The sequence below is a fragment of the Dromaius novaehollandiae genome, chromosome Z (genome assembly GCF_036370855.1).
Source record: "Dromaius novaehollandiae isolate bDroNov1 chromosome Z, bDroNov1.hap1, whole genome shotgun sequence".
In the NCBI taxonomy this organism is placed as follows: Eukaryota; Metazoa; Chordata; class Aves; order Casuariiformes; family Dromaiidae; genus Dromaius; species Dromaius novaehollandiae.
Genome location: NC_088132.1, coordinates 42,240,559 through 42,257,195, shown reverse-complemented (window position 1 = coordinate 42,257,195; position 16,637 = coordinate 42,240,559). Strand labels below are relative to the sequence as shown.

The window sequence follows — 16,637 nt, the reverse complement described above, 5'->3', positions numbered from 1 at the left end:
CATGTTCTCACTTTCCTCACTGACATCCACCAAGACCACATATGCTGACCTTATTTAAAAAAAAACAAACCCCAAACCAAAAAACACATACGCACAAAAGCAGCAGGTGCCCTCCCCAATGCACAGACCCTCTGAAGCTGAACACAGTTTTAACCATAACATCAGATTCTCAAGCTTCTCAAAATAAACAGAAGAAAAACAAAACAAATGAATGCAGTGTTTTTTCAGTTAACAGCTTTTTGTTAATAACAACACAATCCAGCTACAGCTGCAAAAATAAAGTTTTCATGTAAACAGTGTTTAAAGCTGACTCCTGCTCCCAGTGAGGCTGATCCAGCTGATCTAAGAGTTCAGGATCCAGCCTTCATCATGGACTGCTTTACATATATTTGTTTGTAATTACCTCTCATTATTGACGACATATCACAAACATGCCAAGCCCTTATGAGACGTTAAATAATTTAGTAACTACTATCACTCCCCAAAGGAGAAAAAAACGTTTCTGTACAAACTAGCAAATTAAAACGCCTATGTTCTCTTAATATTTTTATCTAGCTAGATGCTGCAAGATTTCAACGTGCAAGTTTCTAATACAGCTACAAAACGTAATGCGCGGCGACAGACACAGGCCTAGCATTCCACACCCCATCATTCAATTTCTTCTCCAATACAACCACCAACAGCACACACTTAGTACTTACATTTTTTCATTTTAATATCATCCCAACTATTGAGAGCCTGAAAATTAATCAGTATCTCAGGACACGCTCCTCCTCTCCATCTGTGCCTCTACTTCCCTGCTATTATTTGAAGAGGTTTACAGTTAGATGCACAACAAAGCATTTCCACAGCTGACACACCATATAACTTCATTAGGAATGCAAATAGCTCTTTTCCCCATGCAATATAACTAAATAAACATGCATACAAAATGCCTTGCCTTTGCTGCAAGAATATTCTCTTCCATAACAGACCTAGAGTTGGAGAGAAAGTAATCTTATGAACAAACTGCTGCATGTACTATGCAAACAAAAGACTGATGAAGCTTCATCCCTGTAAGCACAACAGAAGGGGTACTCGTTTTGAAAGATACGACAACTTATGCTAAGGAATAACTGAAAAAACACAAACAATTTTCAACTCCATTACATGGAAAATAAATTAAGTTCCAAAAAGAGGCTCAAACTAGTAAAAATCTATAGATTTCTAGTCCATAAGGAAGCAGCTGGTTTCACAGTGCTGGCTCCTCTGTTTTCAGCTCTGTATGCAGATGCCCAGGCATTTATTGCAATGTTTGACCTCCTGTAAACGGTGCAGGAACGTGGAGAAGTCAGCCTACCATCTCCACTGGGGCTACAGGAAAGGCAACAAAGAAAGCGGCATTACTCTCAAGGATCAAAAACACCAGCAGTCCCATGAGGAAAGGAAAGCCCAGTGAAGCAGGGCAAGGGGGAACACGAAAGCCAAACAACTGGCCTCTATGAAAAAAGAAAAAGCAGAAGCAAGACAAAGAGTATGCAGATGACAGCAAGATTAAGTTAAATACAAAAGCAGGTGCGAATTTTTTGGCTTTTTTAAAAAAATTTGGTACATTAAAAAAGTGCATTTACCCAAACAGTGTCCTGAGACTGTAAACAATGAAAGAACAGTTGCTATACTTCTCATGCCCATGAATCAGAAGAAGCTGTCTTTGAGACTAAGGTGGTGTATGCATTACAAAAGCATCCAAAAACCACTGGGCAAGTCTGCTCCTGCAAAAACCATTGCTATAAAATAGGTTATGAGGAAAATTCAGATGCTAAGCAAAGCAAAGCGAGGAATGCATTCCATTTACAAGACTGATTACCTCGGTGAGCTAATGAAATCAAGAAAAGCAAATGACTCTGATGCCAAAGATCACTTGTCAAATATTCATTCACCACTTTTTCACAAATATGGAAATTTAAGGGAAGACAACAATTTATGATACTATGTTCTGACCACGGCCACACCAATATTTGCCTTGAAGGCACATTCCCATATGAAGCAAGGTATTAGCAACCATCAACAATGGACCCACTAAATTCTAAAGGATTTTCAGCCACTATCCTCTGAGCTTTAATTCTGTTTCCTAATGAAATCCAGGGTCCTTCCTAGGACATGTCATGGAGTCTTAGAAGCTTTTAATAGTGTAGTTCAAGCAACATTCAGAAACATCCATTTTGAAATACACAGAGTACTGATTTGGAACAAAACACAAGAAATGTAGTAAACTCCATCAAAAACATGACGAAGCACCACAGCGTTAGCATTCCTTTAATTCAGTTTATGCTGCAGAAAAGCATCACAGTGAACAGATCACAGAGCATGCTCATAGGACGCAGTGTGCGCTGTAAGTGAAAATCCTGAATTTTCAGACTTCCGAATAACTTCCATTAACAAGGTAAACAGGTGGAAAGAGAAGTCATCTTAGCACCCTGGTAGAAAAGCATGTGTTCTGAAAGCTTTCATTTCAGAACTACAGTTCTCAAAATAATGATTAAATAGGAAAAAACAGTGTATGTGAGCCCTTTAGATTAGAAATATCATGACCTTGAACTTTTATTTTTTAGTGACTGCCAGCTCTTTGAGATTTTCAGCAACTTTCTGGTTCCAAAGAGATGACAGAGGGGGCTGAAGTTTACTTAGCCTTTCTGTAGGGTCATACTGTTAGGTTTCAGGTTAGAGGACAAACTTAGAAACTGTCCCTCACTTCAACTCAGCTCTCTAGAGGCACTTACTAACTACAGCTAACACTGGCTTCGTTTTAAAGCTGCAAGTTCCCAGCATCTCAGAAAAATCTTGCCTTTAGAAGTACAGGCATTTTTTAAATTATGGTGTGGGAGCAGAGGATTAGTTCCAGAAATACCTCCCATCAAATTCCATCCTGATCAAAATGTACTGTCAATAGTTCCAGATATATGAACATCTCATTACGGCTAATTTACAAGTTAGGTTATAATACAAGAATATCCATAAAAACACAAGAAAATTAGATATTCTCAGAAATTGGTATGACTTTTATCTTAGACTGCCATATCTAAGGCATCGCCCACTACTACAGATTTAAGCAAGACAAGAATTATAGTAAGAAGCTTTATCTTTTTAGACTGACATTTAGAAGTAGACATACCTAAGGAAGCGTCCAACATTCATTTTTTCCCAAGAATGTCAGCTGATCTAGCAGAAATGTTTCTGATAGAAATATGTCTTCCCCGAAGCCTTGCGTCAGTTTTATCTTTGACCAACTTTGTTAATTACAGAAATCACCTGCCTAATGCATTAGGTCATAAAAACCATCCAAGTTAGAAGACTTGAACTTCCAGACCCAGGGAAAGTTAAAGGCCTCACACTTTTATGCATCATGCCTTGCCGTAAAACCATACGGCTACCCTAACACACGGCCAAAGCGCCGATCTCAAACCCCACACCCTCAGCCGCGCGCTCCTCGCGCGCAGCAGAGCTAGGCGGCCGTTGAGGAACGCTGCGGGGGCCAACGGCCGCCAACGGCTGCCGGGGCGGGGCGCGCGGAGGGGCTCCCAGGCAGGGCACCTCCTCACGGCTGCCCCGGCCCGCGCGCGAGGAGATAACGGCTGTTACAGGCTCGGGCCGGCAGCGCCGCAGTAGAGGGGCACCCCGCAGCTTTAGGGCCGGACGCCAGCTCGGGCAGCGTGGGTCCCTCACGCTCCCAGCGGCAGAAGCCCCAGCGCGGCAGGGCGGGCGCTGCTCTGGGGCCGCCCGGGCTCCCCGCCGCCGCCCCGGTTGCAGCCCAGCGCCCCGCACACGGCTCGTGGCGGCGGACGGCCCGGCCTGGCGCCGGCGGGCACGGAAGCGCCGCCGACCCGCTCCTCTCCCCCGCCCCCAGCCCGGTGCTGCGATTTGCAAACTGCTGAAACTCTCCGCGGCAAACTTGCTGAGAAGTTGAGACGCCACTTCGGGGGGGGCAACCTCTGTAGCAGCCGCGCAAAGAACCGCCTCCCCGCTCCCGCTACCTGCTGATGTAGCCGTCCCCATCGCCGTCGCAGGTCTGGAAGAGGCGCCTCATCCTCTCCTCCTCGCCGGTGCTGGAGGTATCGCTGCTGCTGCTCCCGGCGCTGCTCACGCTCACCTCCGCTACCGCGGCTGCCGCCATCATGCGCCCAGCTCCGGAGGAGGAGGAGGCAGCGGCGGTGAGGCTGCCTGAGGCGCCCGGGATTCCCAGTCCCGCCGCGCCTGCAAAGTGTGAGCGGCAGCACAATGCAGGCGCGGGGGTGTGGAGCCGCGGCGCGCGGCCCCGCGGCGCGCGAGCCCGAGGCGCGCGCCGGCCCCCGCCCCCGTGCACCTTCCGCGGCGCGGGCGCCGCCGCCCCGCGCAGCCCCGGCGCGCCCGCGGGGGGCGGGCGGGGCGCTGCGGTCGCGAGGCCGAGCGGCCTGGCCGGGCGCGCGGGGGCCGCCTCCCGGCCCGGCCAGCGGCCTGCGGCAGCTGCACGGCCGGCCGCGGCTCGGGGGAGGGCGGCTCACCCTCCCCGCTCGCCTCCTATGCGCGCTCCCAGGGAGAGCGCGGCCATCCTTCCTCCACCTCTCCCCCGGCCCCTCGCAGTGCCAGAAGCCACTGTGGTGTGTGAGAGGGCGAGTGGCCTAGCCAAAAGCAGGGCTGGTCGCTCCCTTAATTTCGGAGGGCAGGCCCCTGGGGACCAGCAAGCGGGTGCGGGGCAAATCTCGCTGGAACGGGCGGTCTGGGGGCCTTGTTTTCCTTCCATGTCACTTGGCAGGCCCTGGCATTGCCACAGGCCCTGCTCCCTGCTTCAGGAGAGCTGCAGCCTTCTTTGACTTTGGCTCGCCTGTAAAAGCTGAGCTTAGACAAACTATAACAAAAATTAACTTTCTCGGTAGCACTACGTGCAAGCTTGAGTCTTTTTGATGGTGGATAGAACAGGTGAGTGTTCTGGGGCACAGAACACCAGCCCCTCTTGGTATTGATATAAATTATTTCCTCTCCATTGATCAAATTTTACCTCAAGAGGTAGTCATTTTTTTCTCTTCCAAGAGTTCATCATCAGGCATGATGGTGCCTGCTCTGGTGCTTAAAAAACACTTAATTTCCAGACTTATTCAGGGCTTCCCCCACCACCCCAATCTTTGTCTCCTTTGCATTTAGAGAAAATTCATTTCCTTTACAGTCTTCATGTTTCCAGATTAAACAAGCCTTTTCATCTCATCCATACAGGATAGCCTCTTCATTTCCTATAGTATCCTTGACACCCTTATCTACACCTACTGGAAATACCTATTTTGAAACAGCCTAGAACAGCATTTGCCTGTTTCACAGTAGCATTACATTTGTCACTCTGCTATCCTGTGATTAATCAGGTCAGCTAAGTCTTCTTCTATCCTATTTTTTGCATATGGAAGAAATTCTTCTTATTAAGGACGTATCATTTCTGTTCATACTATTGAATGTTATCCTACTCCTGTTCAGTCTTTGAAGACAGCCAGTTCTTCCTACATGACAGCTTGATCTTCCTGGCAGTCGACAATGGCTCATGAATTTGTGATGTCAACAAAGTAATCAAACTCCTCTTGGCACACAGTTCCTTTCAAGTAGAATAACTGATGCCAATAGTTCTTATTGTTAATATTTATTGCATCTTGATTATGTCATTACAAGGCAAAGAGCCTCTATGTTTTTATAGGATAAAACTGCTTGCAAGTACAAATATACACTCACTCATGTATTCTCAGTCTCTGCAGTTTTCCAGTTTCCATCACCCAGAGCACTGCTTGGTGGATGGCCAAAGCATGGGGGTATGGCACCAAGCTCCAGTCCAACATGTGTGCACACTACATCAAGAGAATGGAAGCAGAGAATGCCCGCAAGTATCCTTCTTCTTTCAGAATATATAGAGTCTGTAGTCTTTGAAGATTTACATCATGTTCCACTTTTGACCTCCAAGCTCTTTCTTAGTCTTACCAACAGTTGCTCTTTCTCCATCCTGTGAAGGATGTTTTTCGTGTGTGAGTCCAGTTGCTCAGTGCAGCTGTTTCTCTTATGTTGAAAACAGAATGTTGCTGGATCAGCTGGACAGTCACAAGACCACTGCTCTTCAGCCACATCCCATAGGTTGTAGCTATTTAACACTACACACAAGAATTCTTGCACACATTCTGCAAATATAGCACACGTATTTTGTTATTAACTGTACAGCAGTCCTAAAACAAGTTTCTTCCCAAGGAAGGAAACGAGTAAATAACCGACTTCAGAAAGACATTAGCAACGACCAGAGCAAATATAAACAAATATTATGAGCAAATATATCTGTTGAGTCTTTTCTGACAGGTTTTCCCTTTGGGGGGGGGAATGAAAGTTGCAGTTAATTTTTGCATCTTCAAGGTAAGCACCAAGACTCTTCTTTAAACCTACTACAGTAGTTTCTAACTTTTCCTTATACAAAACTCACTGCAGACACTTTCATCTAGCTGATATCCTAGCTGTGATATGGAACAAAAGAGAATAAAACCACTTGAGCTTACTGGCTGGTATCTTGATCCAAATCCAAGCTTTAAAGAGAAGACATATCGCATCAGTTGGGAAGCAGCAGTCTAAGCAGTAGTTCCCCAGACTTCTCAGTGCCTGCTGTGATTTATGTGGTAGTCTACTCCTGCAGCCAAAAATATGAATTTCAGATGGCAAAAAACATAATTAAAGCAGAGAACAAGCTCTGCAGCAGAAGATACTATCCTTCCTGAAGCACATTCTCACTGTTCCTGGTGGGAAGGGTGAGTGGTGTCCAGGAAGATGTGGAAAGAGAACAGGGAAGGAAGGCAGGCAGTAAGACGTCCATACCGCTGCCCATCCTCCTCAGTCTATCCCCTCTCAGAAAACAAGCTTGATATTTCTCAAAAGGAGAGAGTTTGTAGGTTTTCTTTTTGAAACTGAGGGTCTTAAGTATCAATCTATTTTTGTTTATATTTTCATTTAAGTTAAATGAACCCATAATTTTTTCAACATTAGGTTATTCTACAATCAACTTTCCATAATATCATTTTCTAAACTCAAATGCAAAAATATACCTGACAGCCATTGCAAGCAGGAAGAGCAATGCTGTACTACTCTCCAATATTTATGTAGACAAAATCCGAGATCTCAAAGATAGGCATGAGCTACTTGATTCCCTGAGGTGCTGGACTCCTAAGACTTCCACCAAATCAATAGGAAATTTAAGTCCTTGTGATCTCTAAAAGTCAAGTCTAGAATATCTAAAGTTAGGTATCCAGCAATAGGAAGAGAAAACCATTGTACACATATTAAAATTTAGCTACAGCTGGTTTTACATAAGAAAACACGTAAACTGACTGTATGTAGAAAGCTGCCAAATGACCCAAGTCAGCTGACTAAAAAAAAGTTTCCTGCTGCACAGGTTTCAGCCACAGCACTCTAAGATTAACCTCCCCACAAACCAGCAAACAAAACAACCAGTAACTTAAGATTTCAAGCAGTAATACTCCTTTAAGCAAGACAGCCAAGGTGTGCGGTAGAGTACTTTCTTAAAGCATAAGGAGTGTGATTTCCCAGAATACCAGGCCTTACTTTTTCATAATTTCTGCACCCTTTTTCATTTGTGCCAGACACACTTACCTTCTCAAGTTCCATGTTTCTCCATGACGTTCTTAGGTAACTGGTATTCCCCCTGTAAACTGACTGACACCGCTATAAAGAAAGTGTGAACTGGCAGGTTACTAGCTAACTTAAGCAAACTTTCTACCCACTTTTTTTAGCTGTACTTGGTAATTAGTCCCTAGACTACACTTTAGAGATGGGACAGCAGTGTTCTGCTCTAGCTTCCGCCAATAAATGCAAATGAGGCAAGAGGGACAGGTAGCTTTATGAGACCCATTTTTTTCCTATGCATGCCAGCACCTCAGGCCACATTTATGAGCAAATTTTGAAACACATAGCACATTTCAAGAGTTAATCAATTACCTAGTTATTCAGGCAAAGATAGAATGAGGACAGAGGAATGAGAATATAGGAAGAACACCTAGAAGGTAACATCAAGTTTAGCACACTTAGTCCAGACCACTCAAAATTTTCAAAATCCCTGAAGTCTTTGTGTTTAATGTACTGCTGCTTCTGCCAAATGCAGGAAAGATTTTGAATGCCAAGAGAGCAGTAAACACCATGCTTTAAGAACACTTTGCAAATATTATGTAAAAGAACACTTTGCAAATATTATGTAAAACAGTTAGTTTTAAAGCAATTAATAAATGACAACCATTTGATGTCTTGAGCATTGTTTTTGTTATAATTTGTGGAAGTTTTGCCTCCTTTGGTGTCATGGCTCTGTCCACTCTGCTGTTGACCAGCAATTCTGTATTTACTTGTTTAGTTACAGGAGCACATATATATATATATAATGATACAGAAACCATGTTAATACTACTCAAGAAACATTAAATTTCTCGTGGATGCTCACCATGCAGAAAAAGAATGTGCAGCCAGAGGCAGGTAATAATGGTGTGAAAACTAGCTATCAGAGTTGTTTCTCTTCCCTTCTCCTACACCTCTAGCTACTTTTCCCAGACTTGAGCCTTAAGTGCCTTTGGAGCCTACCATATCTGTGCATACAAGGTGAGATACATCTGGGACTCCTATGGAGAATGACTTAATCTGTCAGGGCCAGCAGCTCCTGGCAATGGCAGGGCAGGGCAGGGCAGGGCAGGGCAGGGCAAGGCCTGGCAGCCTGGGCCTGTCCCACTGCCCACAGGGGAGCAAGGCACGGGGGGGCAGCCCCAGCCCAGGCGTTGCTGTGGGGAGGGAGCAGGGACAGAGCAGGGCTGCGGCCGGGCTGGGCAGACACCTGTGAGTCGGGGTGGGGGGCCATGGCAGGGTGCCATCGTGAGGCAGGGACTGACAGCCCTGGGCTGGGCTGGGGAGGTCTTGCAGTGCCCTCAGGGCCCTGCCATAATCTCACCAGGAAGACAATAAAATGAGGTATAGAGGCTGTTAATGTGCTTAGCAGGGATTTTGGTCCAGTTGCAAAATGTATAGTGCATACGTGCAGTCACATCACAGACTTGGCACATGTATACCACCCTAAGAAGAGGTGGAGGATATGCCAGCATCTATAGCCCTTAGCTAAATCTGCACCTAGCAATGATGTGTGTAACATCTATGTGAATATTTTTACATGTAAACAATTTTCAATAGGGGAAGTGTGTTTAATTTCTAACAAATAGCTTAAAACATGCCTACTCTGATGTTACTATAATACATTTCAGGGGTTTTAGCTGTTTAAATTTCTGTAGCTGCTTAAGTATTCAGACTGAAGTTTTTAACATATGCAAGGACTGAAACCAGTGGCTGATGATATGAAAAGAAAGACTATCCTTGATTTCAGTAGCCTTCAATAAAGACCATCTTTGTTTATCTGTCTTCACTGTAACAAAATTAAAAGTAACAGACATATAATGTGAGTTTAAGTAAATAATATTTAAAACATTCCCATATATAGCAAAGTGCATTTGTCACCACCAGGGCTATGGTTTAGCTAGGAAATTGCTACTTAAATCCTCACCAAAATCCTGATGTCCAGAGTCATTATGTTATCCTTTTCACATTACTTCATTTAGTTCCATCTCACATCACAGGCATAGTAATTCACTCCTGCTGGAAATGCAAATCTCATGCAGCCTTTACTGTGGAATTGCTATCAAGCAGAGCCAGTTGAAAATTCTTCATCAAAGCAGTATTTTCAAAGGAAATTAATTTCTTTTTGATTAGACAATTGTTTGTGATTTTCTTCTGCTCCAAAACATGATTGGCTAAAATGATGTATTTTAAAAGTGAAAATACTTTCATTTAGATATGATATTAGGGGTCTCTGTGCCATTCTTCTGAGAATCCTTCTAGTCATTCTTCATCTTTGTAATGCTCAGCCACCTTGTAAAACTGTTCTGTTTCAAAGGATGTACTTTTGTTTGATGATAATGAATGTGAATGGGGAAAGGTTTGTCTTTTTGCAAGCAATGCCCTAAAACACTCTCCTACTAAATACAACTTGCCACAGTCCTGAATGTTGCATACAAGTCCACAATCTGGATCTGTGTACATGACAGAACATTTATTTCCTGAATTTCTTTGATGTATATTTAGACAAAGCTTTTTTCTTCGAATCTATATCGCTGTTAACAGAATGCTACTTTGGTTGAAAAAAGTAGTGACAATTTTAAAGATAAATGGCCTTCTTGTAGACTGTGGCTAGGAGGTAACCTTGATAATTTTTAATTTCTGCAGACTGCTGATGGCTGCAATAGTTAAACAAGTTCTGTGCTCCAGAAAATTTTTGCAACTCAAGTATAATGTTGGTCAAAATATTTCAGTGAAACAGTGTTCTGTCAGGAAATGCTGATTCAGCCTAATTAAATTTCTCCAGGGAACATATCAATTCCACTGAATTCCAATTTTAACAGAGACACAAGCATATGAATGACAGGTATGAAATCTTTCTGCCTTCAGTTCACCTCTTGACCTGATAAGACATGGGATTCCTGGAATTTTTGTACCGCCTTTATAACATTTCAGACATAATAAACCTGCTAGTGTTCAGTCAGCTCTACCCATCCTCCATGTTCTGCATTACTTTACGCTTTGAAACAGGATTCTTCCACTATCACTGCTGCCCTCTGTCATTTGCTCACCCAGGAACTACAGCTTCATATTTTAGCAGGGAGCAGCAATGGAGACAGCTATTGGAAGAACTGGGGCATACTTAACCTTGTTTGGAACCATGCTCTTCCCAGCCCTCACTTTGGATATATTGCTGAACTCACTGGATGCCTTGGGCTCGACAAGAGATTGCTATTTTCTCCTGAAGCTTCAACACTTCAAGTTCTGAACTGCTCGAAGTGGGAACCTAAGAGGGGTAATCCTACAACCACTGAATAAATTAGACAGCAGTATAACCTTCAACATCAGTATTTATGGAATTTGCAAGTTCCACAGGATACTAAAAGAGAAAATGACAAAGAATGAAAGGATGCTGATGTGTAATATTGCCCACATTTCACTGCAGCTATAGTAGATTTCTGCCTTTAAATTATTGAGCATGGCGAATTTATGCAGAATTGAAAGTGATTTTGTGTTACAGGTTTTATAGGGTAATTTAATTATTCAAGGTAAAATAAAAATCCCCAATAAAGTCACTTTTACTTCACATTGGAGGATCTATACAAAGAATTATTTTGGATCAGCTACAGTGAAACGGATTCTGCTCTAACTAAGCCTCATGTAGATTATATCCTTTATAATTAAAGCTTAATCCTTTATACTTTTAAAACTAAATCTTAAATATAGTAGATACAATTTTACTATGCAACAGTTAGACATAGTGATACAGGATATGCATAGCCAAATCAAGGACAAAACTATCATTATTACAGAACAGAGATTATTTATAACCAAAGATGATGACTTCTCACTGGATATACAACTTGCTTTCTAAGCACCAATCTTGAAGAGAAGACCAGCAACCCATCAGTGAGGAAACATTTATATGAGTTCTCTTTTGTGACAAAATGTACATTATTTGAAAACTGAAATTATATGAAATGAAAACAATAAAAAAATAAAGAAGCACCAAATGAAAACTTAATTTATGAGCAAGGAAAGCTCATTAAGATCCAGGAAATGTACACCCATGATTAGATTTTAAATTGTGAATCCGTGTAACAAGTATCTTGTTATAGAAGAATGATGTAGGCAATTCTGCTACATGATACAGTCTTGCAACTTTTTTCCCAAGCAACAAAAAAATACAACAAACAAAACCTAGGCAATTTCCCTCTCCACAATACGGTAGAGAATAGCATATCCCTCATAAATTGACACAGGAGACAGTGACAAACAGTTCAGTATATTCACTGGAGAGAAAAGCCTGCTGCAGACTCCTATAGGTAATTTAATTGCTACAACATTACAAAATATGATATACAGAGAAACCCTGAAAGTTTCCTATCCTTTTTTGTCAGTTTTTCTTTAGCTTATACATCCTCAGAATGTAAAAGACTGACTTAAGGAAAGTGAGTATTAGCTCTGGAACCAGAAGGTTTGTCACTATAGCACTGAAACTAAGCTTGGTCTCAGTTGGTTCAGGGATGGCATCATGCTAGTGCAACTGCGCTGCTTTCTGTGCTGAGACAACACCTTTGCATTAGGCTTCCCTGTATTGTATAGATGTACTGGCTAAGGCTGATGCTAAGTCCAGCTCTTGGCAGTTCTCTCCACGGAATAGAAAAAAATCTGACTTTACCTTTTAGATTCATGTTGTTGTTTTTGAGTATTTTATTCAGAAAAATCAAAATGAACTCCTATCTTAGAACCTAAGTGAAATGGAACTTAAGTGAAAGCCAAATGATTCAGAAATAAGAGATTAGTTGGGAGTGTCTAAGGAGGGTCCCTAGAACTCCTGTGGTTCCCAGGTTTTGGCTCAGAACAGTGTGATTTGACATCCACATACACCTTCTGTGCCTACAGGTGTTGAGTTGAATCACTCAATGGCATTCCATTTCCCATCATGGACTCTAATACAAGTAGAGAAGGGAACAGTTTTCAAGGATGAAGACTGAAGGCTTAAACTATAGCTTGTCACCTATTCTTCTCTACCTTATGGTCAGCAAATTTGGATGTCACCAGGTGATACTACCCTGCCTCTGAAGCCTCCTACATCCCTTGTCCTGAAACCCTTTGTGAGAACAAGTATTGGCAATGAATGAAGGCAGAGAGAACCTGTAAAAGAGTGGGAAAGAATAAAAAAATCAGTCCCATGAGTCATGCTGTCCCTACAGAGCTGTGTGCTTAGTTGGATGCACTGGTATCTACTAAGATATGAACTTCGATTAAAATTTCTCCCGGACTTGATGCATTTTTAAATGTCTACATTACCTGATAAGGACTGAGCTATTGCTGCAGCCTTTCTATTTAGTTGAATATGAACAGGATTTCTATCCTCTGCTCTGCTGCCTATTTTCATTAAATTTTGAGGTATTTAATATCTAAGACTTCTACCCTGCTACCCCACCTTTAAATTTGGTTTAAACTGTTCAACACGTTCAAATATTATTTCAGGGAGGGAATGAGATCAGACAGACGAAAACATACATGTACATACATTTATATATCTACAGACTCACTGATATATTATTGATTAAACCGACCAATACACTTGTTGCCTTGTGTCTAAAAAATAAATAATAAATAGAAATTAAAGTGAGTAAGGGTGGAGGAAGAGACAAATGAAGGAGGAATTATGGCAAATGTGTCAGTACATGGTACAAGTGATAACATAAATGGGGAGGAGGCAACCGTCCATGTATATCCCACAGCAGCAGCAAAATCCTGAGGAACTCTCAGTGTATACAATTTTGCGCAGTAAAGCACCAGAGGCCCATTTTCACTAGAAGTCAGTTCTTAAACAAACATGTCCCATCATAATTTCAGATTAGCCATACCCTCCTAAATATGTAAAAATATATAACTCATTTTAATGGGACCTTAATAAACCAGTAACTATTTGGTTACAAATTTACTATGGTGCCTAAAATAAAAAGGTATCACAATACCATTTTTATAATGGAAGAACTGAAATATTCTCTCTTTGACTAACCGGATCTTGCAGGTTAATATTAGATCATCGGTGATCCTTGCACGATATTTCAAAGGAGAAAAACAAGTCTTACGACTCTAACCACTAGAAACATTAAAAAATGACAAAGACCAACGAGTCAACTCTGACACAATACACATTCACAATTAGTACATAATGGCTAAATTTGTTTAATAGATTTCCTTTAAAGTTCTTTTTCTTGCTATAGTGGCATCATTTGTGGAGGTATTCAGGAGAGGAAGAATATTATGCAAAGTAAAAATAAGCCAGCAAAAACTGTTACATAATAAAAGTGCCTCTGAGGAGGGCAAAATAAGAATGCTTTATTGTATTTGAACATGCAGATATGTTTAGCATAAAACTCTGCTGCCTCTTACCACTTTTCATAAAAATATATATGGGCATTCAGACCTATGGTGATAGAAGGAAATAATTCTTATTCCAGTAATATTTGCTCTGTGGAACTCCTCAGCCAGAAGGTATTTCTGAGGCCAACCATGAAATAAGGTTTTAAAAAGTATTATGGGTTATTAATTACAATAAGAAAACCTGCAGCTAGTAAATTTTATTAGTATAAAATGTTTAAGGAATATACATAAACGACCATGTTTAAGAACTCAGAAACAAAGACAAAAGCTGTTTTGTATATATATTGTTCAGAATGGTCTGTTATATCTTTCTGTTACAAATCTACATGTAATATTGACCTCAGCTGGAGACGGAATGCCAAACTGCATGAAGTTATGAGTAAATACAGTATAGCATTTCCTTTGTTCAGAGACATAGAGCTTTCTCTGGCAAACGCCTGAGAGAAGACAACTAACGAGAAGCTAGACCTAAGTGTTAGAGTACATTACTCAGCAAGTAATTATGAGAAACCAGTATGTTAAAATGACAGAGCATTCCTACAGAGAAAAGAGTATATGCTGTCAGAATTGCACTTACAATCTTTTCTTGACTACAGAAAGATAATAAACTGTGATGGTGAAAACAATGGCAGCATCTGCAGAGAACTGGGCCCTTGCGCTGGCATGGCCATGCTGAGGGGGATTAGACATGTAGTATACATATATAAACAATTCACACATACACAAACAACACATAGTAGATATATGCATTCATTAGAATTTTTCTCAGTTAACCCTTTGACTTGTTAGTCATGGTCTGCTTATTTGTTTTGCTGCTTACCATTTCATTTTTCACTCCATTTTTCATGAGTTGTTTAATCTGCTCCTCTGTTCATACTGTCTCCTGAATGGAAAGCACATATAACAGACTTAAATTTGAAACAAACTTTTAAACTCGTAATGCTTCCCTAGGGTTAATCATAACAAACAAAATGTGTCGATCTCTAACTTCAACAAAAACCCAGGACTGCTAAATCCCATATGTTCGTTAGCCTAGCTGTACAGATCCACGTGTCCATTACTAAAGGCAAGATTGTGCCGCTCCTCACAGAGCAGAAAACTTAGGCGTCTGTGAAAAAGCACCTCTCAAGCACCAGGAAGCATGATGCACGCTGTCTTCTGCTTCTCTCTTCTAGCCTGGCAGACAGGTTGTGGGGGCACATCCTGTGGCACAATAATATGGCACATCTGGATCCCTCCCACATGCTGCAGAGAGTGTGCTGCTACTTGTCCTCCCCAGGCTTGCTGCCTGCACCTAGGCAAGTCTGGGCTAGAGCGCAGCCTCAGAAGTGGTCCAGATTCACCCTTAGTGACTTTTTGAAAGTATATTCACAAGTGTTCAGAACCAGGACACCAGTTTGCACAACCATCCCCTAACACGTGGGCTTACATTACAGCAAACTTCTGTTTTCACTCTGTTTTTTGTGTACTCCATACAGATTGTAATCAACCAGTTAGCAGGACTAGGCACTTCTTGTAGCATGCAATATAGGGATAACAACCTTCCTTCTGCTTCATCGTAGCATAGAACTACCCTGTGTTCCGTAGATTTTGTTACATAAATGCTGACTCCTCCAATTTATATCAGCAGTTTTGGGAACATGATTTATTGGCTGTTTGAGGGTTTTTAAGACATGTTTATAGTGAAAAATCGATAGCAAACCGATAGTTTAAAACATGCTTAATGTGCCAGCACCCCACGCATCTTTACAATGTGTGAAATTTAAACATTATTAGTTTAGTGAGTCACGTTTCCCCTTATTTCACTAATATTTTATGAGTTCCTGTCTTAAATTCCTGAAGACAAATTAACCCCTGGTATAATGCCACCAATGGAATTACATTAGCTGTGAATTCAGGCCACACTCCTTAAAGTGCAGCTTTATTTTCAAGAGGCACTACATAAAAATGGTTCCTTCTTATTCAGTGCGTATATTCGCTGTGTGTGTTTTGAATCATGTCTTTTTATTTGAGTAACTAAAATAATACCTTCCTGCTTTTTCACATTTAATAGCCTTGGAGAGTCAACACGACACAGGAAGAAGCAAGGCATGTATTAAGAGATCTGTTATGTAAGATCCAGTTGTGCCCCACCATGCTCTTAGATTTACAGATTGATTTAATATAACAGCTAAGAATTATGTCTATGAGCTGCTGTATACATACGATTGCAAATTTAAGGTCAGAATAGGGCCTGCAGAATCATATTCATTTATTGTAGGAAGGCAAGACGATGCTGTTAAGACACAGGAATTGGTAACAGATCTATGTTCATAATTATAGATTTCCAGTGTGACTCTTTCAAACCAGGTATCATCTCTCACTTATTACTGTCAACAGTAAGGAAAAGGAATCCTTATCTTGTGATGTTATAAAGTTTAACTCATTAATAAATGGGATGTGCTCAAACATTACACTAAGGAATATCACAGAAATACCTGTAGCTAAATAGCATTAAATGCTTCTGTTGAAGATATGTAGGAAGGAAGCCAGATTTTAAAAAATGAGATTTAAATAACCCTACGACCAGGCAAACCTTCAACTCTAGTGCCACTTCTCAGAGCAGCTTTATG

At 41.5% G+C, this 16,637-nt stretch overlaps 1 protein-coding gene across 5 annotated transcripts in view; it reads right to left on the bottom strand.

The window, feature by feature from the left end:
* MCC (MCC regulator of WNT signaling pathway) overlaps positions 1-16,637 on the bottom strand; it is a 217,772-nt gene that overhangs the window by 200,348 nt on the left and 787 nt on the right. The window contains exon 2 of one of the 5 annotated variants that reach the window (XM_026120081.2): positions 14,846-14,908. In XM_026120081.2, coding sequence (XP_025975866.1) covers positions 14,846-14,853 — 8 coding nt within the window. In that variant the 5' untranslated portion in view covers positions 14,854-14,908. Of the gene's footprint in view, positions 1-3,151; positions 3,190-4,010; positions 4,404-14,845; positions 14,909-16,637 lie in introns of those variants that run through there. The other 4 variants (XM_026120078.2, XM_026120083.2, XM_026120079.2 and 1 more) reach the window with 4 other exon arrangements.